Genomic DNA, 22843 nt, shown 5'->3' on the forward strand with positions numbered 1-22843 from the left:
AGTAAGAAGCCATTGGGGCTCAGTGTAACTTTCTCCCCTAGGCTTGCCTCTGCGGATAGGGAGCATACATGCAACATACTCCAAGCCCGCATGTTATCGCTACACGCGCGTGCGCACACACACACACACACACTACACACACACACACACACACACACACACACACACACATCGGTACCTTAGAAAGAATTTGAGCAAGAGAGCAGCTGTAGGAAGTGAGTACAGCAATAACTTTTTGCAGCAATAACTGGCATTACAATGGAAAATTCTGTAAAAGTAAGTCGGGGGGGAGGCGGAATTGCTTTTTTTTTTTATTTGGTTGGTTGTTTGGGGGGTTTTTTGTTTGTTTTATTTTTTCGTTATTCAAGACAGGGTTTCTCTATGAAACAGTCCTGGCTGTCCTGGAACTTGCTTTGTAGACCAGGCTGATCTCAACAGAGATCCACCTGCTTCTGCACCACCACCGCTGGGCTAAAGTGAATTCCCTTACGTTATGGAGGAAACTGATAAATCTGTAGCCAGGATGATGAAGGAAAGAAGGAAGGAAGGAAGGAAGGAAGGAAGGAAGGAAGGAAAACAAACGAGACTCAAATGACCAGAATCAGAAATGAGAGAGGTAACATCTCTCATGTGACCCCCACAAAAATAAAAAACAAAAAAAAAATTTTAAATGATGAAGGAACACTACAAATGATTATATGTCAACAAAACTAGGTAACTACAATGAAATATATATGTTTCCTAGAAAGATACAAAGTACCAAATCTGACCCAAAAAAGAAACAGAAAAGTTGACTATTCCATACAACATATAGATTGAATTAACAATAAGCATTTTACCCACAAAGAAAAATCCAGGCTCAGATGGCATCGCAGATGAATTCTATCAAAAATTTAAAGAATAATCTATTTCAATTGTCTACAAACACTTCCAAAAAGAAAAGTGCCAGGCTCAGTGGCACACATCTGTAATCCCAGTCACCTGGAATACTGAGATGGTAGATGGTGGATGGTGGGTGGGTGGGTGAAGTTCCCTTGAATTCTGGGATAGCCTGGGCAACACAGTAGGATCGTGTCTCAAAATCATAACAAAACCAAAAAATATAAAGAGCAGATACAGGATCCAGAGAATGCTTCTCACGTCATTCTGAGTCCAGTTTTACCTTGTCACTCAAACCAGAGACAGATATTGTAAAACAAAAATAAAACCACACTCATATCTCTCATAAAGCCTCCCCCGAACTGTCAGATCTCATCCAACGACAAATAGGAGTTATATATATACCACTGCCAAATGAGATTTGTCTCAGGAAGACAAGGCTGTTCCAGTATTTGAAAATCAATGCTTAAAACACTTATCAATAGGCTTTAAAAAGCACAAGACTGTCTTCCTCGATTGCTTTTTCAACGTAGGTTTTTGAGACAGAGTTTCGTACTGAACCTGAACCTGGAACTTGCTGATTGGCCAGACTGGCTGACCCGGGAGCTGTAAGGCCCCATCCGTCTCGACCTCCCCAGCGCTGCAGTTAGAGACACACACCACTTTTACTCGCACTACAGTCTGAACTTGGGGCCCCATGTTTGTGCAGCAAGCACATCACTGACCCAACTATTTCCCCAGACTCCTAGTTTGGTTGTCTGAGAACTTAAGGTCCTGCTGCTTCTGTCTCCTGGATGCTAGGAGAGCTCAAGAGGTATGGCGGGCATATGAGCACCTTGACAGCCAAACAGGTCTGCTTGCTCGAGCACTCTCCACACGGTCTGCTGGCCCTCTTCCTCAGACTCCTGCTCCCAGAACCTACTGAGATAGTCCTTAGCACTGGAACTCTGCCCATCTATAGTACACAGGTCATCCAAGGTGCAGCTCTTCTGGGTTTGGCTTCTCTCACCCAGCACCATGTCTCTGGGTCTCCTCCTGTGTGTAAGACTAATCCATGACTGTGTGTGTGTGTGTGTGTGTGTGTGTGTGTGTGTGTGTGTGTGTTTTGAAACAGGGCATCATGTAGCCTGGCCTCAAGTTCACTATTTAAGTGAAGATACGCTTGAACTTCTGCTCCTTCTGCCTCCCTCTCCACAGCACTGAGATCACAGGCATGCACCTCTATACCTGCTTTATGAGGTGCAGAGGGTAGATAAAACCCAGGGTTTCCTTTGCATTAGGCAAGCACTCTCCCAACTGAATGGCATCTCCAGTCCAAGCCCATGACTTTTTACTGCCCGGGAAGAAGACTCTGAAGACTACATCACCATTTGCTCACCCATTCCCCTGATGCAAAACATTCCTGCGTTTTCCAGTCTGGGTCTCTCGTGATTTTAGGACCTGCACATTCATCACCACATGGAAAGGTTTTTATTTCTCTCCAGCAAACACCTCAGAGCAAGACTGCTAAAAAGCCGTATCAAGCTTGGCTACAAACAGCCCTGTCACTTGTCCAGAACCCCAGTGCCCACACACACAGCATGCAGAGCACGACCCAGGTGTCTGTGCTAAAGTGTCCAGGTGACTCCAACACCCACACAAGACCTCAGGTCCTGGCTATGTTCATCAGGTGTCACAAGGTGGCAAACAGCCAAAGTCTCACTAAGTGGCATACACAATGACCTTGCTTTTCCCTTACAACAGAGGGGGTAGAGACAGCGCTGGTGCAAGTGTCTAGTCTTGATTTCATCACCTCAGCAAGCTGTGCCGGGGTCTCAGATCCCCTACCTTTCATGAGACAAGAGACAGTAGGGAGAATAAACCAAAGCGAATCAGTATTCCTAACTTTTTGAGCACTATGTTTTGAACTTGGCACTCCAACTGGGTTACCATTCTCAGTATTTATAAGACCCCCATTATATAAGTACCATTATAATCACCATGTTACAGATGAGGAGACAGGTTCCGAGAAGTTTGGCGACTTGCCACAGGCCACACGGTGAGCATTACTGGGACAGTCAGGATTGAAACACAGGAGTCTGTCTCCAGGGCCAAGGAGCTTAAACACTCCACCAGACTTGGAGTCACAGACTGAACCTGGGGTCGCAAGCCCCTCCCACTCAGCTATTCTTAGTGGCTCGAGAATAGTTTCCTCCAAGACAGCTACACAGAAGGCTTTGAGTCTGTTCATGAGGGCCTCGCATCAGAGGTGATATCACAGTGAAATACGGGTTTCCCTACAGGATGACCTTTTCCTTTGGAGCTTAAAGGTGAACTGGAGCCCTTTGGGTACTGGGGAGGAGACTAAGTCATGGATGTGTTCTTCCCTCCTGGGCCTGGCCTGAACATAGAAAAGAACTTCAGGGAAGGAACCGGTGAGAGATCTCAGTCGCCCAGGGCTGGCACACCCAGGCCTCTGCTCCTTTCATGTAACTCCCATCTGACCTGCAGGGGACCAGGAGTATTTTGCTGGGAGGAGCCATAATCTGATCTGGTCAAAATAGGACACTAAGGTTCTGCTGGCGAGTCCATCTGGGGGCCAGGGGAACCTGGGCCACTATTCTGTAACTCTAAAATGGTTCTAATCTATACTTAAAATAACAACATAAAAACATGGAGGTTGTAGCATGAGAAAGTGGAGGTCGGGAGGCAGAGAGAACAGCAGAGAGAAAATCTGAAGTAGAATGAGATGCAGGGCTGGAGAGAGGGCTCAATGGTTAAGAACACTGGCTGCTTTTCTACAGGATCAGGGTTCAGATACCATGGTGGCTCACAACGGGCTCTAACCCCCTCTTCTGGCCTCCTCAGGTGCCAGGTAAGCAAACAGTGCACAGACATATGTGCAGGCAAACATCATACACATAAAATAAAAGTAAATTTTGAAAATTAGTGGGAAGCAAATGCTAACCACTCCTCAACAGCAGAGAAAAAATAAGGCGCAGGCAAAGGTCCCAAGAGGTCCAAGAGTGGGAGACTGTGGGAGAATTAGCCTCTATAAAAACTGGAGAAGGGGTGTGCTGGAACCATACTGAGATTCCAGACCCTTCTCTCCCACATCCTTGTTCCCTTCACTCCCCTCTCACCTGGTCAACCCCAATACAAGTCCACTGTACAGAGATGCAGGAGCCCCACTGGTCACCTTTACTAGGCTTCAATGGTCAATACCTAAAATAGGGTTACTGTGAGCCACGCCCACCTCCCCTCCCAGCCTGCGACATGAATGGGAGTAGATTGCATCTTGGGAAGTCCTGTGCAGACACAGGCGAGGAAACACGATACTGTATCATCAGAGATGCATTCTGACACTCAGGCAGCCTCCCTGAATCGCTTAGCCTGTCCCTTTCTGGTATAATCTGAATTTCAGTATCCCTCATGGGTTTGTTACCTATGCTGGGTCCCCAGCTTATAGAGCAGTTCTAAAGGCTGAGGAGCCTTTAAGGAGGTGGGGCCGAGGCCATGGGAGCAGGTCACTGCAGTGGGTGACTCTCACTTGCTGGCTCTGCTCCCCCCTCTCCCCATCATGAGAAGTCACTACCTCATGCACCCACCGCCATGCCTCGCCACCACGGTAGAAAATGAACTCTCTCAGAAACCGTGAGACGAAACAAACCTCTCCCCCCTTGAATAGCTTCTGTTGATAGTTTGCCATAGACACAGAAGTAACTAGCATGGCCTTAGCATGGCTACGCTGTGAAGACTCCATGGGTTCCTCTCACTGGCATACAAGCCCACGCAGGACCTCACAGGGCTGCCCTGTGTTGCAGGAGACAGTGCACATGGGTGGCAGTGGGAGACTTCTAAGCCTGGAATAGAAAAGACATAATGTTCCTGTCTCCATGTTCTTGAATCATTCCCAGGCAGCCAGTACCACATGAGAATGCTCAAGTGCCCTTAGCAGAAGACCACAAAGCTGAAGAGAGGCTTTTACCTGCAGCCAACCCCACTGGTAGCCCCAAAAGAGAGCCCCTGAGAGAGGTCCCTCAAACCCCATTAGGCCTTCAGAAGATTGCTGCTAAGCCTGCGGGTATAGGTCTGTCATCTTAGTTACTTTATAAGCTAAGGCATCAGGATGGTAAGAATATGGCTAGCCTGGGCTATAGCAGAGTTCAAGGTCTGCCTTAGTAAGACCCTATCTCGGAGAAAAGCAACAAGAGACTCACGAGCTTGCTTAGCATAGCTGAGGTTCTGAGTTCACTCTCTAACACAGGTGGATTGTAGGGGTGGAGACAATGTTGCCTGCCTTGCTTTGCCTGGCTAGATCTGGCCAGCCAAGCCCTTCTCCAACTCCAGAGCCTCAGCGACAGTGAGCAACACAGATGGCTATCGTTGCTTTGATCTTCTAAGTTTAGGGAGTTCTGTTACATTATATATTGCTGCGTACCCATACCCCAACCCCATCCCAGCACGGGTATATACTATTGGAGCATTCTGGAAGGCAGAATCAAGAACCAGCAAGAAAATTTCCCAATGGAGGGAAGGGAGAAAACTGGAAAAAGACACAAAACAAAGGAAAATCTCCCACAGTGCTTTCAAGGAACCTACTCCCACACTTCCTCTACTCAGTAAACGAAGCCATATGTCCCCAGTCGCTCTGGCCAAAGACCTATGAGTCAGTGATTCTCTCTCACACCCAACATCCCACCCACCAGCAAAGCTCAAGACTTTGAAACACACCCCAGGCGGCCCCTTCCTCACTCCTGCCCCCATGATTCTGAGTGCCACACCATCAGTCAACTCACTGGGTACTCTTAGGAAGATGCCACTAGCAGCTTCTGGCCCTGTCCTTGCCTGGAGGCAACACAGCCTCTCACCGTGGCAGCCTAAACTCTCCAGCTTACCCTCCTTCCTTCAAGCTTGCCTCACCTCAGGGCCTTTGCTTGGCTCTTCTCCTTCACAGCACCAGGAACATCCTCTGGGTCTCCCGTCCCATAACACCTCCTCCAAGCACTCATGCTAGGCTAATCCTGCCTAGCCCGCTTATCAGCTGCCTTAGAGCAGGGTCCTGTACATGGAGAGGGCTGGCCAGCTGCTTGGTGGCTCCCCTAGAAGCGGAAGGTGGGGGGGATGACCACCAAGCTGATCTAGCTACAAGCCCGCAGCACAGAACTCAGCTTCCCAGCTGGAGAAGAAACAGCCTGCAGTGAGAGCTGTGGTTTGGGTAGAGTCTTGCTAGCTGGGTGGAGTACACCCACCAGGAGGTTCCACTTCCTATAGGGGGAAATCCGATGAAAAGCTCTGTCTGTATGGAGGTGCCCTGCCCGACCCCTCCCCTTCAACTTGGCCTCCTTGGCTAAGCAGCGCAGAACTGTATAGCTTGGGGTACCTGCACCCCCAGCACAGGGGAGACCCGTCCATCAGGCAGGCTGATGCCCCTAAAAGTCATCTTTGGTATCCTTCTGAAATAGGGGACTACTGTCTGTCACGTCTTTCTGAGCCACCTATTCCAACTAACTTTTCACTGACAGTAAACTCATCACATGATCTTCTTAACAGTCTCCTGATGCTACTAGGAGGCAGAAAGCAAAAGAGGAACATTTTAAAAAGGCCATTGATCCGGACAGAAAACAATGGGCCAATGGTCAGGGGAGGACAATCAAGGGGGGCACAAAAGGCCATGGCAAAGGAACTACACCTATACTTTTCGGTGCCTTGGTTCCTCCAATTTAAAGCAACGTGATCTTCCACCCTGTGGGATTACAAGATTCAGATCTGATAGCGTGTGTACTGCGCGTGCTCATAAGGCTTAGGCCCAGAGAGCAAAAATGTTCACTGTCACTGAGAAACACTGATATGGGAAAGGGCTGCGTGGGGTAAGGAGAGGAGCAAGCAGTTTGGTAGTTTCAGGGGTTAAAGATGGAGAACTCTGCCCCAGATGAACTGAGCAAAGAGGACATGAGAGGGAGACAAGAACACGTTGACTCCCCCACCCCCAAAGATAAAGCTGACCCAGCCAGGGAAGCCAGATAGCCAGTATTCCTGCTGCAAGCCACAGGCCCTTTGCAGCCCAGAATTTATAGTATGCAGCTCTTCCAGGAGTCCTTGGGGGCATAGTCAGGATCTCACAGAAGGGAGCAGATCACTCCCAGACCTGAGGTTCCATCAACAGCCCCTTCTTCTCCGAATCAGGCCTGTTCCTCAGTAGTGGGTTGTTTGTTTGTTGTTTGATTGATTGGTTGATGGTCAATCGATTGATTGATTGATTTTTGAGCACTTCTGTTGCGTGGGCACTTAGGACTCACAGCCTGAGCTCACTTAACATTCAAAACGTTTTGAGAGGTGGACATCTTAACCCCATGCCCTTGGGGTGGATCAGGTTCAGTTAGAACTGTGACACACCTACCACCTCCCAACTAATAAAAAGGTAAAGCCGGAGGGTAAAAGCGGACCCTGCACCTAACTCCCTGCTCTGTGGCTTCCTTCTCACCTGGGCTCCTGCCAGAGGGACAGGTGAAGTGACAGGAAGGGGACGGCCTGGAGCCTGAGCAGACACAGGGAAGAATAGTGAGAGAAGTCCTAATCGGTCACAAATCTGGTGGAAGCTAAGCCACCTACCAGCAGCTGCCTTCCAAACTCATGACACCCTCATCACCCCACATTACTCCACAAAGCTGACCCACCACCTCCTGCCCAGACCTGAAAGGACGTGTTTGAACAATCAAAGCAATCGCTCCTGTCTTCTCGCCTCAGTTTCCCTCTCCTGCATGACCTGCCAGGAAACACTGGAGAAACTAAGCTCGGAAATTGGGGGGGGGGGGGGATTGGCCCCTGAAGAATTGGTAGTACCTTGTCAGACAACTCCACGGCCCCGCCCCCACTCTCTGTAGTGCAGAGGCTACCCCAGGCTGGCCGAATGGGGCCGCGCAGGGCAGTACACGGCGGGACCAGGACCCCCAGAACCTCCCTGGCCTTGGCCTTCACCTTGACCCGTGCCCCGCACTTTGCATAACCAAAGAGCAGCCGCCCCGCCCCACCCCGCCCCCTACCAGCTCCCCGCTGCCCCTTACCTTGGCCTGGCATTTCCGATGACAGGAGAAGCTGCAGACTGCGGGAGCGAGACAGAAAGAAAGTTTTAGCCGCGAGGTATGAAATGGAAACTCAGGCGCAATCTCCTCCCACCCCAGCCCTCCACGCCCGGCAGGGGGAGGGGGGGGGACAAGGAGAGGGGCGGAGGGACTGAGGGGAGGCAGAACGGGGAGCCCGGGTGCGTACCCCCGAGGCGTCCGCTGGAGTCCCGCCAGGCCGAGGTGGTGGGGACCCAGGCCCAGTGCCAGCGGCACAGAGGAGCAAGGGGGCCTCTCTCCTCACACCCAACTACACGCAGGCCTGTCACACGTGCCCTCCCCTAGGCCAGAGGCCCGGGCACACCCGCAGGCACACACAGCACTCAGGACTCTCCCCACCACATACACACACACACACACACACACACACACACACACACTCGTGCTACAGAGACCCTGGGATCTGTGGCACAGAACAAACACACACACACAAAGTTCCTGCCTACATGTGAGTGTGCGCGCACACATACACACACACACACTTGGAGAACTTGCTCTCCCTCCCACTACCAGAAGCTGGAATCAAATTTCCTATCAGGTTCCCCGAAGCCAGGAATGTCCCCTGTTCTGCGGCCCCACCCCCCAGGGCACTTGGCACTTCTAGAAAGTTCCAGGAGCCCTTCCCAGGGGTGCTTGAGGGCCTCTGACCTGGGTTCTGAGTTGATTTGGGTCTGCTGGGATAGGAGAGCCTGGCTACTGGTTAGAGAAAGAGGGAAGCGGGCGGCAGAGGTGCACCCTAAATCAACTCTCAGCTGCCCCTGCCAGTCTGTCCACCCTACTCACCCCTACCAGCTTCAGCCTCCAGCTTTTGGCAGAGTCCTGGCTGGAGGCTGAGGTTCAGACGCCCCACTGCAGTCACAGAGGCTATGGAGTTCCCCACACCCAGCCTGGCCAGCAAAGTTGAGCCTGGGATGTCACCTTGACCACTGGCACCCTGTCCTGGCCCAGTTCAGGCCGGGTGACTCAACCTGAGCTGAGCAAGGCTGTACTGACCCCGCCAGCCCAGCTCAGGCCCATCACCCTTGGCCTATGACATATCCCCACCATGTCATCACCATCCTGCTAACGTTTGCCTTCTCCTGATTCCCTAAGCCTGTATCCCCACTCTAGGTGACAGCTCCCTCCCTTCCAGAAGGTGTTCCCCTCACATGAGCACCCTCCCCACCTCACCCCCATGCCTTCCTTGGGACAGGGACTTTAGGACTGAGAAATCCTCAGTTCAATTGGCCTGAGCCTAGGAGACCCCCCCCCCCCTTGCTGGCCAAGACTACAAATGGATACCACCATCTGTACCTGGTACACTGTAAGGGCTTAATAGGTGTCCCCTGAGTTGGACCTAGCTGAAAGTCTCCCCATGACTGTATGGCCCCTGTCATTTAATTACCTTCCACATTCAGCCGTCCCCTGCACCGCAAGCCCCCTGCCACAGCTCAAGTTCAACCAACAGCTCCTTCAGCCCACTGGGCCTCTCAACCCCCAATCTAGACACTAGGGGCATAGTGGGGGACCAGGACTCTGTCTTCCTCCAGTGTTTTCCACATTTCTGACATTCCCAGGACGCAACAAGCTCTCTTCTCCCTGGGGGCCTTTGTTTATGCTGTTCTGGCAGCCTGGGACTCTCTCTGTCATCCCCAGTCCTTAGCGAGTCAAATCCCCCTCAGCTGGTAGGATCCACTCAAGGCTGCCTCCTTATAAAGGCCTTTCCTGACTGCCCACATTACAGTGGGTCTAAGTTAGTTCTTTCAGGACCCCTTTTGTCACCTCATCTGACCAGTTCACAATCTGAAGTCTCCCTAGGCAGCTTCCAGCACTAAACTCTTGAGCACAGGGAGCTTGCCTATCTCACTAAACCTGTATCCTCTGCAGCTAGGACAGTATCTGCTTCAGACTCTGGACCACACAGTGTCACAAGGCCTAGGCAGACCAACTTGTGATCCAGAACCAAGCATGGATGCACCCATGATCCAGAACCAGGCATGGATATGTCTGTGATCCAGAACCAGGCATGGGTGTGCCCGTGATCCAGAACCGGGCATGGATGTGCCCATGATCCAGAACCGGGCGTGGGTGTGCCCGTGATCCAGAACTGGGTGTGGGTGTGCCCGTGATCCAGAACCAGGCATGGGTGTTTTTCTGGCTTTGCGATAGAAGGACACCCTTTTTCCAGGCAGTTCTCAGGATGGTGACTTGATGAGTACAGCCTGGGGCAATGCCAGCACTCACCTTGGTAGGTGCCCTTAGTAGTGCCCTGCTGTAGGACCATAGGAGCCTCTCAGCGGACAGATACTCAGCAAGTGTCCCCAAGTGGAGGCACACAGGCAATGGCAGTCCAGAACTCCCTGAATGGTGAATGTAGAGCTGTATGAGAAATTATCCCCACCCCACTTCAGGGGCACCTCAGCACACAGAGCCAGGTCCCCAAGTATGGTGCTCTACCTCAGAGCACCTGTCCACAGTCCCACTGAGCCTCCATCACATTCTTAGCCACCTGTCTCTGGTCTCCTCCAGGGACAGTGATCCTGCTGCCTTCCTTGACTCTCTCCTGATGTCATTCAAGGACTGACCAAACCATGCTGCTGGCCTCTCCAAGACCAATGAAACATTTAGGATGGTACAGTAAGGAAGTGTGGCAGCCAGCTGTAAGGGGGTCTCCGCCCTCTGCTAACACACACACACACACACACACACACACACACACTACACTGATGGGGCTGCTTTGGGTAATCTTTTTATTATTAATTATTTATTTTATATGCATCAGTGTCTTATCTTCTTCAAGTGTATTTCTGAGCAATCACTGGTGCCTGCAGAAGCAAGAAGAGGGAATCAGATCCCCTGGAACTGGAGTTAGAAATCACTGGGAGCTGCCATGTGGGTGCTGAGAATTCAACTTGGGTCCTCTGGAGAGCAACCAGTGCTCTTAACTGGCTGAGCCATCTATCCAGCCCTGGTTTGGGTAATCTTGACTTCTATCACCATCAGGTCTGGCTGTTCATTAGGCTTATGGAGAAAAGCTGAACCGTAAGAGCTGAGCCTTGAGCTGGTTAACCTCTATTGATACCTTCATTTAATGGGGAAGTACCTGGGAGGTCGATCAAGAATGCCCCTGGGTCTGTCTGTTCTCCCAGAGAGGAAGGCAAGAATGCAGGTATTGCATCCCACGGGGAACAGATGGAATACAAGTGAGAAAAAGAAAAGACAGACATCACAGGCTGGCTTTCTCCCCCACCTGAATCACTTCCTGTCTAGCAGGAGCAGGAACTGCTCTACCAAACCACGCCCCACAACACGATGGACTAATGCCTTGGAAACCATGAGCAAAGTGAGTGTTTCTTCCTGATGCCTGTGGCTCGGGTTATCTGATGCAGGAATAAAGGTACAAGAAATCAGCCTAAGGTGGAAGTTAGGTCCCTGAGTGGAATACGGGGACCCCTGCCCAGTCTTGATTTTTCTCTCTGTTTCCTGACTGCGGCAAGGTGAGCAGGCCTGTGCACAAACTGTGATGTGCTGGGCCACCACAGGCTGAAGCAATCATTGACTAGAGCTGAGACATAATTAGCTTTGCTGCCTTCAAGTTGGTCGTCTTTAAGTATTCTGTCAGGAATGGAACTCTAACAAGACAGAATCATGTAGAATTGGTGGTGTGTGTGTGTGAATTTTGGGGCAAGCTAGGCAAGGCATTGTGGACTTCAGTCTTTCCCTAGTTGAGGAAACCAGTTACCCTGTCTTGAGCACATTCCAGCAGCCTGCTTACTATAGCCCCCACCAGACCCAGCTGCCATCCTGACTCAGCCTCCAGTGATCCCAAAATTAGAAGCATCCCATGCTACCATTCCTGCTGCACAAGCTGAAGAAAACCCTCTTTCAAACAGTTAGGTTTGGCAGCCATATTCACACAGCAGTAGATAAACAATATGGAAATCAAAGCACTGGGCCCCTCAGAATGTGAAGCCAGGTCCGTGCTGGCTGATGGGGAGCACTCATCGACCCTCCCTGGGCCCCATTGCTCCTATCCCTTTCCATTCTTCTCTAACTCCTTCCCTTTTGCCACCCTGCTGGGCATTTGATACTCATGTTCCACAAAATAATTCCAGCAATGCTGGGAATCCCCAGCCCTCACCCCCAGCTCCCACTATGCACCAGTTCACACCAGTTACCTTCCCACAGGCTGGCTCTCACCTCCAGCCTTACGCCCATCAATCCACAGGTGATAGCCAAATGCTGACAGATCACACCACATTCCCAACTAGAATCAACTCCTCCCTGCAGCCTGCTCCAGCTTTTACCCCCAGTCCGTACCCCGAAAGGGTCTGGTCCTGCCATGCCAGCCTCCCCAGATGTCATTCATTCAGAGATGGTTGCCCCTTCCCTTACAGAGTCACCACACACATACACACACATACACAAACACACACACCCTGCTTCCCTGCATCAGAAAGGAGGTTCTGCTCAATCGCCATTTTGTGTCCACCACACAGATGGGCTCAGTAAACACGTGCAAGCTTCCAGGTAGGACTGTCCCCAGCTAAAGCCCGTGGAACAAAGCTGGCATTTTGGGGGCCACAGAACAGGTACAGTGGGAGGGGTGAGCCTACTTAAGGGAAGGTAGGGACCGTGGGAGCTGGTCAGTGACCACACCACGTTGCAGTTGTGGCAGCAATTAAACTCTCTCTCTCTCTCCCTCTCTCTCTCTGTCTCTCTGTCTCTCTGTCTCTCTCTCCCTCTCTCTCTCTCTGTCTCTCTCTGTCTCTCTCTCCCTCTCTCTCTGTCTCTCTCTGTCTCTCTGTCTCTGTCTCTCTCTCTGTCTCTCTGTCTCTGTCTCTCTCTCCCTCTCTCTCTGTCTCTCTCTCCCTCTCTCTGTCTCTCTCTGTCTCTCTGTCTCTGTCTCTCTCTGTCTCTCTCTCCCTCTCTATGTCTCTCTCTGTCTCTCTCTCCCTCTCTCTGTCTCTCTCTCCCTCTCTCTCCCTCTCTCTCTCTCTCTGTCTCTCTCACTCACACATACATACATACACACACACACAAACACACGCAGCTGTACCTGTTCTCTCCACATCAGAGCCTAAGCTGCAGGAAGCCTGCTCTCAGTCTAGGCACAGATGTAACTGTGTGATTTGGGGAAGTTACCGAGCCACTCTGAGCTTCCCTCGTCTGTAAAATGGAGTCAATGATATCATGTGTGTCACAAGGCAGGATTAAATGATTGTCACCGTGCTGCTCAGAGCCCTGTGCTGTGGCCCCTCATCTCCAAGGATACCCTCCCAGATCCCCAGTCAGTACTTAAAGCCGTAGATGGTACTGACTCCAAGGTGCATGGTGCCTTGTTCTATTTGTAAATGCCTGTGATAGCATTTAACTAATAATGTGGGCACAGGAGGTAAGGACATAAAGACAATAGAACATAGCAATTCACAGTTACAAAAACCATCTCAAACTAAGGAACTATTTCTGAAACTTTCTTATTTTTGAATCACCGCTGGCTTCGGGGAACTAAAGCCTTGGAAAGCAATGCGGTGGATAAGTAGGGACCCCACCCCCGCCCCGAGTGTTCACTCTAACTGTGACCAACAGCATCCTCATCATCTTGACCCTAGTTATGATAAGGGACACCTGGGTTCCTGTCTTAACCACTTTCATTTTGCTGTGTGGCCACTGAGCAAGTCACTACCCTCTCTGGTCTCAGCCTCTCGTTCTTACAGGCAGCCTGAAAGATTCATAGGCCTGCACCCTCATAATTAGATGGCTCAATGTATACAAAGACTGCAGAAGTTTTTTTTTTTTCTTGGAATGACCCCAGGTACAGTAGCTGTCTCTAGCACTCTCCAGTGACCAGAGTCCCCTCCCCCCAAAACATCCAGGGTGACCCACTCATCTGTCTGCCTTTCTCCTGGGCTTAGGGTACCAAATCAATGGACTCCAACCCTGTTCCAGCTATTAGAGTCTGTACCACCCATGCCGGTCTGTCCCCCAGCTGGGGTTGGATATGTTCCTGGATTCCTGGGCTGGAACCCAAGCTTGCTGTGACAGTCCTGAGCAGTCCCAAGCCCTCCAGCCTCCCACCCCACAGTGCTGTCCGCTCCTGACTCCTCTGGGGCATGCGGCAACTGGGAGCCCCAGTGCAAACAGAGCCGACCCTTCTGGGCCACTGGTACCTCCAGTTCCAGACGTGTGGAGCCGTGGGAATGAGTGTCTGTAGATGACACTCATTCTGAGCCACAGCAAAGACAGACAGACAGACAGACAGACAGACAGACACCCGTATCAGGGTCTACCAGCCCTCTCCCTCCATGGAAGGGGAACTCTCCTTCTGGCCCTAGAAAAGTGACCTGGGTGCTGGCAGGAACACAGCCTCCTGGGACACAATTCTCTACTCCCCTTTTGGACACTGGGTGTAGAGACAGGGCAGAGAAAATCACCCTGTTCCCTGTCTCCAGATGTCCCTCAGTCTCCTGAGAAAGGCAGACACCTGGACATCTGTGACCTCCCAGGTCCTTGGAGAGCACCAAAGGCACAGATCTACCCACAATGTCTCCCTGTGCTGACTCCCTGAGGTGAGGCACTGGGGACTACCCATTAACCTGAAGCCCCAGGAAGTCCTGCCCACCTAGCCTGGCCTGCATGGCACTGAAGGAACAGAGCTCCTGTGGAGAGGGCTTTTGATCACTTCAGTGTGGGGAGCTGCACCCCAACCCCTCCTGTGACCTGCCATGTCTCAGCTGGGCTGTGTGGCTCTGGGCTGGGGTGACTTCCTGCCTTGGGAACACAGGAAACCACATTGTTGGGATCTAAATGGCCTTTTCCTCTAGGACTTGGGTCAGAAAATGCACACACAGCCTCAGTGTGCACCTGACCTGGCCGTAACCACCCCAGGCCTTGGCTCTTCCGCAGGCACCGGGTCACACATCTGTTCACAGAGCCATCAGTGGGCCCTGCCCATGGCTTGGGCCTGGAGGTAGGCAGAGGCCACAGTGCACAGATGTTTGGTCAAACATTATTCTAAGATGAGATTGGCGTGTAAATCAGTAGTGGGCTCTAAGCAGAGCATGTTACCCTCCAAGGTGCGGGTGAGCCTCATCCAATCAGCTGGACACTGAAGAGAAAATTACCCGCCTCCCCCAGAAAGAGGAATCTACCAGCACCCTGTGCCAGAACTTGAACTGCAGTTTGTCCCTGACTCTCCAGCCTAATGGCCATTAGCAAACTAAAACTTGCCACATCCCCACTGTCACATGAGCCAGTTCCTAAAAATCAATTTCTGTCTATCTATCAATATACCTGTCTACCTGTCTGCATCCTATTTACCTGTCTGCATCTGTCCATCCATCTATCCATATATCAATACATACTTACAATCTACCCTTCCACCCATCCATCCTTCCATCCTGCTACCCACCCAGAGATCCATCCATCCATCCATCTATCCATCCATCCATCCATCCCGCTATCCACCCAGAGATCCATCCATCCATCCACTCATCCATCCTTCCATCCTTCTATCCACCCAGAGATCCATCCTTCCCTCCACCTCTAGCTACACACATTATGTTATCCCTGCTTCTCCAGAAATGCCAACTAGTAAAGACAGAAATCTTGAGGTACTGGGCGCAGTGTGCTTCTGAGGGCACAACAAGAAAAGGCCTCCCATATCATCTCTCCCAGTATGCATGTTCATTTCTTTAGGGATTTGTTTGTTTGTTTGCTGTGTTTTTGTTTGTGTGTTTTTAGTAAAAAAAAAAATACAAAATTAAAAACCCAAACCTCTCCACAGCCCAAGCTAGCCTCGACTGAGAATCTTGGCAGGGACCATCACACTGGCTCCCAAAGCCTTACTTTTTGTTTCGATTTACTATTACAAGTTTTTTGTTTTGTTTTATTTTGAGACAGATCACACTCTAATCCCCGCTGGCTCAAACTCATAGCAATCCTCCTGCCTCAGCCTCCTGAGTATTTCCATCACAGGCAAGTACCCATCATACCCTGCTCCCAGGAATTGTCAAATTTTCATTGTTTTAGTCAAATTGTCTGTACAGTTTGCTTTTGTGTAGAGTCTGAAAGATACTAATGAGTCTGACAGTGTGCCACACAGGGCCTCTACCTGAACTGTCTGCCTGCTGTCTCTTTAATCCCTGTTGTAATCTGATGGAGAAGGTTTGCTATTTGTCCAGTTGTGAAAGGGGAAACTATGAGTTGGCATGTCTCACTAGGGCTGGCTGCCTCCATGGGCGTGTGCTACTCTGAGGAGGCCACATGTGGCTGCTCCCTGCTTCTGGGCTCACCAAAAGACAAGAGACAGGAAGTAGCCTAAGCTTTGATGCCAGACCAAGTCTACATGGCAGCTCTTGTGCTCCCAAGCTGGCAATGTAGTCTAGTGGCTAGGGCTCTTGACCACAGCTCTGAGTCTATCCATGCTCCTACTGAGGCCCCACATATTCAGGAGACAAACCTAGAACACCTCTGCCAAGGACATGTAACTCCTTGGAGAACTCTTACACATCCCTCAAGACCCAGCTTGTACACTCCTTCCCTGACGGAGACTAACCAGGATATGTTTTCTGTGCCAGGCAGTCCCACCCACACTTCAGTGCCAGCTCTATCCATGGGCTCCATGAACACTTGACTGTCTTCCTGGATATTGGGTAGCTCTTAGTGTCCATACCCCTGTAATGACTAGTCCTAAAGATGGCTCAGCTTGCAAGCATCAGAGGGACCCACAGGTATACAGAGGGGGAAGCAGCACCTGCATTGGGTGAGTTAGCTGACCTTCCCAGCTAGCTGACCTCCCAAGGGAATTTTCCAAGCACACCTCATGTCCCTCATTGAGCATCCCTGGTCCAGTCTCCTGGGCTATTGCAGTTTCACCATCGGCCAGCCTAGTCCACCCAATCCCAGGTACTTCTGTCTCTCTGTGTGCATGTGTCTGTCTTTTCTTCATTCCCTCACTCGCCCAGTCAAGTCCCAGAAGTCATACAGGGACTTGTCAACCATAGACCCTCTGCTAGAGAACAAGTTGTACAGCCATATCTGGTGGCCCTGGATGGATGGGTTGATAGATGGATGTGGATGGATGGATGGATGGATGGATGGATGGGTAGATGGATGGGTGATGGATGGGTCGATAGATGGATGTGGATGGATGGATGGATCGATCGATAGATGGATGGATGTGGATAGATGGATGGATGAAGGGAGGGATGGATGAAAGGATGGATGGATGAAGGGATGGATGGATGGATGATGGATGGGTCGATAGATGGATGTGGATGGATGGACAGATGAAGGGATGGATGGATGTGGGTAGATAGATGGATGGATAGATGAAGGGATGTATGGATGAAGGGATGAATGGATGGATGGATGGGTGGATGGGTCGATAGATGGATGTGGATGCATGGAAGGATGAAGGGATGGATGGATGGATGTGGGTAGATAGGTGAATGGATAGATGAAGGGATGTATGGATGAAGGGATGAATGGATGGATGGATGATGGATTGATGGATCCATCGATTGATCGATAGATGGATGTATATAGATGGTTGAAGGGATGGATAGATGTGGGTAGATAGATGGATGGATGGATGGATGAAGGGATGGATGGATGAAGGGATGGATGAAGGGATGGATGAATGAAGGGATGGATGAAGGGATGGATGGATGAAGGGATGGATGAAGGGATGGATGAAGAGATGGATGGATGGATGGATGGATGGATGGAGGAATGGATGGATGAAGGGATGGATGGATGAAGGGATGGATGGATGAAGGGATGGATGGATGAAGGGATGGATGGATGAAGGGATGGATGAAGGGATGGATGGATGAAGAGATGGATGGATGGATGAAGGGATGGATGAAGGGATGGATGAAGGGATGGGCAGATTGTGTGGATAAACAGATAAAAAACAGAAGGATGGTCAGATGGGTAAGATGGATGGAGGGCAGTATGAATGGGCAAATAAGATGGTACGTTCACCTCATGCCACCACAATCTCCTTGTTTTACAGCAGACTTGATCCACGCCTACTTCTCCCACCCCTAGCCCAGTCAAGGCAACCCTACGCCTTCTGCTGAAGTTCACATGTGGCCAAGCCCAGAGCCATCCTCACTCCTCCTTGCTGGACTACTCCTGGACAACATGTAGCCTGATGGTGTGTCTGGACTAGAGTCCAGGCTTTCCTCTGGCCCGTGGTCTCCTCTGCCTCGAGATTCAGGGTGAAACTGGGAGACTCCCATACACGTGGGAACCAGGGCCCCTGTCTTTGAGAACTCGTGGACTAAGTCATCAGGGAGACTAGACACAGATATCTGAACGCTACAGGAAACTAGGCAGAGATGTGCCCACAAACACACTCCAAATCCTAAAATTCCCTCTTTCCCTGCTCCCACTGGTGCCTCTCAGATGAGGGGGAAACTCCAGGAGGAAGAGAGTGGAGAGCAAGGGGAGACAGAGCCAATTTATGTGACCTGAAGGTACAGGGCAGAATGGGTCTATTATACAATAAAAATGCAAAGCCTGCCCTGCATCAACCCTCTCCTTAACTCCCCTGTGGAGTCCTTGCTAGAGCTCTTGGGAGGGAGGAGGGCGACGCCATGTGGCTAATCCAGATATTGCATGCATTCTTGTTGCCTAGATTGATGATTCAGTATGGGCCATTCATGTCTTTCCTGGACACACACACACAGACACACACACTCATACCTCCACACACAATTGCTTTCCCTTGACCCCTTCAAAGTTCAGATCCCGAATTACCTGCTCTAACCCGACCAGCCAACACGAGACACAATCACCACCAACCTCAGTTTCTTCACTTATAAAGCAAATATAAGACCAACATCTTGCAGATGCTGTGAGTACCAGATGAGATGATGCATCATGGCGTGTGGTCCTCAGTAAGTGCCTTAGCAATTGTTATGGGTTCTAGTATCCCCCGCCTGCCCCCTCTGGGCTGGACACATAGGGAGAAGCACAGGCTGAGAGTTTGGGCAGGAAAGAGCACACACATCCCTTGGCATGGGGAAGGATGTGGGCTGAACCCAGTAGACCTGCAGCTAAGGGCTGTATCTCTAAGGCAGTGAGACTCCAACAGCTTTAACCAGGGCTTTGGTGTAACTATCTGCACACGCTTCAGACCAGGGAAGCTGCGGGAGACTGGATTGGAGAGGCAGCTGATTGGCTGAGAGTCGTAGTGGGAAGCTCAGCGACTTGGCCACATGGGGACCCTGGTGACAGACAGGATGGATGGCTGAAAGGAGAACTACAAGAGCAACTGGGGACGAGGGTGTCAGTCACAGGTGCTGATCGCCCTCTAGGATCTGTGACAAGACAGACTTCTTGTCTTGTTTCTGGGACAGACAGGCCCTTCAAAAGCACATGATTATAGTGACTGGAAAAGTCCAGTAGCCCACAGTGACTTGGGGCTGCTTAAAGTCAACCCAAACCATCCAAAAGTGGCTCAGTTTGTTTTCGTCACCGCTGATGCTAGGCACATGCCATTCATGTGCCTTGCATGCACCAACCATGCCCTTTTGCATATCCCAACCGCACATTCCCCATGCCAAATGCCTTCCACACAGCAGGCATGAACCTTTCCACGTACCTTCCACGTGCCCACCACGTTTCACTTCCTAACCGCAAACCTGCAACATGCCAACCGCACATCCTCCACATACCAAACCACACCTGTGTTACATGCCAACCATGTGCTTTCTGTCTACCCACCACATGCCTTCAGCACACTTCCCACAGCAAGCCATGTACCAGCTAAGTACCTCCCATGCTTCCCAAATCTAACTATACAGCTTTTCACACAACATCATGCCTTTCTCTCTTGGTTTGTTTGTTTGTCTGTTCTCTTTTCAAGACAAGGTTTCTCTCTGTGTCCCTGACTGTCCTGGGACTCATTCTATAGACCAGACTGGCCTCCAACTCAGGAAACTCAGGGATCCACCTGTCTCTGCCTCCTGAGTGCTAGGATCTAAGGCATGCGCCACCACCACCCGGCTCCATCCATCATAGCTTGATTTCTAAAGCATCTGCATGACTTTTACGCACTTGCCACAAACCCTTTACGAGACTCCTCCACCACAGCCATATGCCACCCACATTCTACCACATCCTATCCCTACACCTCACCATGCTACCTGCTCTTCCTACCATCCACATGTTAGGCCTGTGCCTTCATACAGTCTCTACCAGGATCATATCATCAGCACCTGCCACACGTCAGCACACACTCCACGAGCTTATCATCTAGGTTTTCAATGCCTCCAACAGATGAAAGACGGGCACATGTGCCCAGCGGTGACCCCACCCGCTCCAATTAGATGGATCCAACAACAGCAGCAGCATGCCCTGGGTCCCATCGGCCACGAACCTTTACAAACGCAGCCCTCCCGAGTGATGGCCTGGCGGCAGATGCCACAGGGCTTCACCTTCTTGAAGGCCTTCACCTTGAAGTGGTGGGTCTTGGGGGCCTCCAGGTCTTCTGGCTGTAGGAAGAGAAGCCGGAGGTCAGTCAGATGGATACTGGGGTCCCGGGAAGGAGGTGCGGACAGAGGAGAAAAAAACTGGCAGGATAGAGAAAAACCAAGGCAAAAGCCCCAGGAGGAAAGAGGTGCTTCAGGGTCAAGAATGGTACAGGAGTAATGGACATTCATCCCAGGATCCCAGACTAGCAGTGTCAGTGGACAGGGCCAGGCAGTGACTGCAGACTAGTACCCAGGGGTAACCCTCCATGGCTCCCATCCACATTTCTCTTCACAATTACTCTGGTGTTAGTATGAGAATTAAAACGCACTTAAGCAACTAGGTTTAAATGTGCAGTTTCATTGGGCAGAGCTGGAGCTGAGTGGCCTAGCACTTGCCTAGCTTGTGCAAGGTCCTTTAGTTACTTCACCAGGACCAAGAGGAGTGCACAGCTTGCCCAGGGAACCTCAGTTAGCACCTCCCACACCACACCAACCACACACCCTCCGTGTGCCTTCTACACACCAACCTTACACCATCCCATACCGAGGGGACTTCTCTTGTCAGTGAATTACTTCGCTGGATCTTAAACGATGCAGAAATGGAATTGCCAGTATGCACTGCGGTGTGCAGGGCCCCTCATCCAACATTTGCCTGTTCTGATGGAATGCAGCCGTTCCTTCCACTTCGCTGCTGTATAGTTTGCCTTTGCATGAGTGCAGCTAATTTATCCATTCCACTGTGGGTGGTCCCTCACTTCTCCAGTCCACATCCCAGCATGCCACTTCCCTATCTTCTCTCAAACTTTCCCCTACTCCAGGAGGTCTCTTCTACCTTTATTTTTATTTCTATTCTTTTTTTAAGATTTATTTATTTATTATATATACAAAATTTCTTCCATGTGTGCCTGAAGGCCAGAAGAGGGCACCAGATCTCATTATAGATGGCTGTGAGCTACCACGTGGTTGCTGGGAATTGAACTCAGGACCTCTGGAAGAGCAGCCAGTGCTCTTAACCACTAAGTCATCTCTCCAGACCTTATTTCCTATTCTTTACAATATGAAAATATTCTGGGGATCAAACCCAGAGCCTTGAGCATGCTAAGTGTATGCTCCACTGCCAAGCAATACCCCTAGTCTTATGAAAATATAATATGTTACATTTTATTTTATTTCTTTGTGCCAGTGAACCATATATCCCTGGAACACACGGTCCTCTTAAATCCCTATTTGAGACTGTCCTGCCTGTCCTGTGAGAAGAGCAACAGGCTGGCTTCCAGAGCATGCTTCTTTCTTAGTTGTCAGCTGTACCTAGGCCAGCAGGTCACACACACACAGTCATCAGTTCCCCTCCAGACAGCACTACAAACACATACAAAGTTCTGACCGTCTGTCTTGTGTAGCCTCACAAGAGAGCACACGACACTGCCCACTCCGAAGCTCATCCTTACATGAACTATGGACTTCCTGCTTGGGGGACTCCTGGAGGAAGTACTGCATGCCACAATCTCACTCCCCCTCTGTCTCCACTGGTCCCTCCTTGGCAGGGACTGGCCAGGACATAGACACAATCTGGTGACCATTCTGGGCACATGCTGAGGCCAGGCCATGGGCTTTACATGCGCAGAGGAATCCTGCTCTCTAAGCAATCCTCCCACTCCTTGTCCCTGTGCCTCTCAGCTCTGAACCATGGCTAGAGGGGACAACTTGGTTTGGGAGTGGGCTATACACTTAGCAAACCTGGGACTCCTGTCTGGCAACACTGAGTAGTTCGAGGTGCCACCAAAACACAGAGATGCGGGTAAAATGAGGCTGGGTCAAGGGCAGCAAGCCAAAAAGACAGGAAGAAATAGACAGAAGGAGGAGGAGGAAGCAGACAGAGAAAGACAAGCTGTAGAGAATCAGACAGGGCAGACTGAGATAAGGGCAAAGAAGAAGAAAGGCGCAAGCCACAAGTACACAGAGAGCGAGCATGGATAGAGGCACACAGTGAAGAGGGAACCAGGAGACAAAGAGGGACAGACAAGGACTAGGATCTCCCAAGGGCCACACCAGGGAAGAGTGGAGCATCAAGACACACAATGGCAGCAATGGCTTCAAAGAGCCTATTGTGAGAAAAAATAATAAACGAAGAAGTCAAAATAGAATATAGAGTCTCGAAGCACTTCTTCTCCCCAGGTGTCTAGTCACAGAGGAGGGAGCTGGGTGTGGTGGCACACCTCGAATCCCCAAGTTCAAGGTCAGCCTGAAATAAATAAAGTGGGAGATAGATTTCCCAGACAGATGCCAATCAAGTGTTCAAAGTAAGCCACCGTCACCCGGGCAGGATGAATAGAAGTCGCGCACCTGGGAGAGCTGGCCGCGAACAAAGTGTCACTCTGTGATACTCCTGCCAAAAGC

General features: G+C 50.7%; 1 protein-coding gene across 8 annotated transcripts in view; it reads right to left on the reverse strand.

The window, feature by feature from the left end:
- Tns1 (tensin 1) overlaps positions 1-22843 on the reverse strand; it is a 229143-nt gene that overhangs the window by 162730 nt on the left and 43570 nt on the right. For 6 of the 8 annotated variants that reach the window (XM_041650703.1, XM_041650702.1, XM_041650701.1 and 3 more), the window contains exons 2-3: positions 20353-20467; positions 7923-7960 (exon numbers count right to left, since the gene is read on the reverse strand). In XM_041650703.1, coding sequence (XP_041506637.1) covers positions 7923-7960; positions 20353-20467 — 153 coding nt within the window. Of the gene's footprint in view, positions 1-7922; positions 7961-8127; positions 8311-8762; positions 8835-20352; positions 20468-22843 lie in introns of those variants that run through there. The other 2 variants (XM_041650711.1, XM_041650706.1) reach the window with 2 other exon arrangements.

Source organism: Microtus oregoni, unplaced genomic scaffold (assembly GCF_018167655.1).
Source record: "Microtus oregoni isolate MIOR12 unplaced genomic scaffold, Mior012 000004F_ref0000308, whole genome shotgun sequence".
NCBI classification, from domain to species: domain Eukaryota; kingdom Metazoa; phylum Chordata; class Mammalia; order Rodentia; family Cricetidae; genus Microtus; species Microtus oregoni.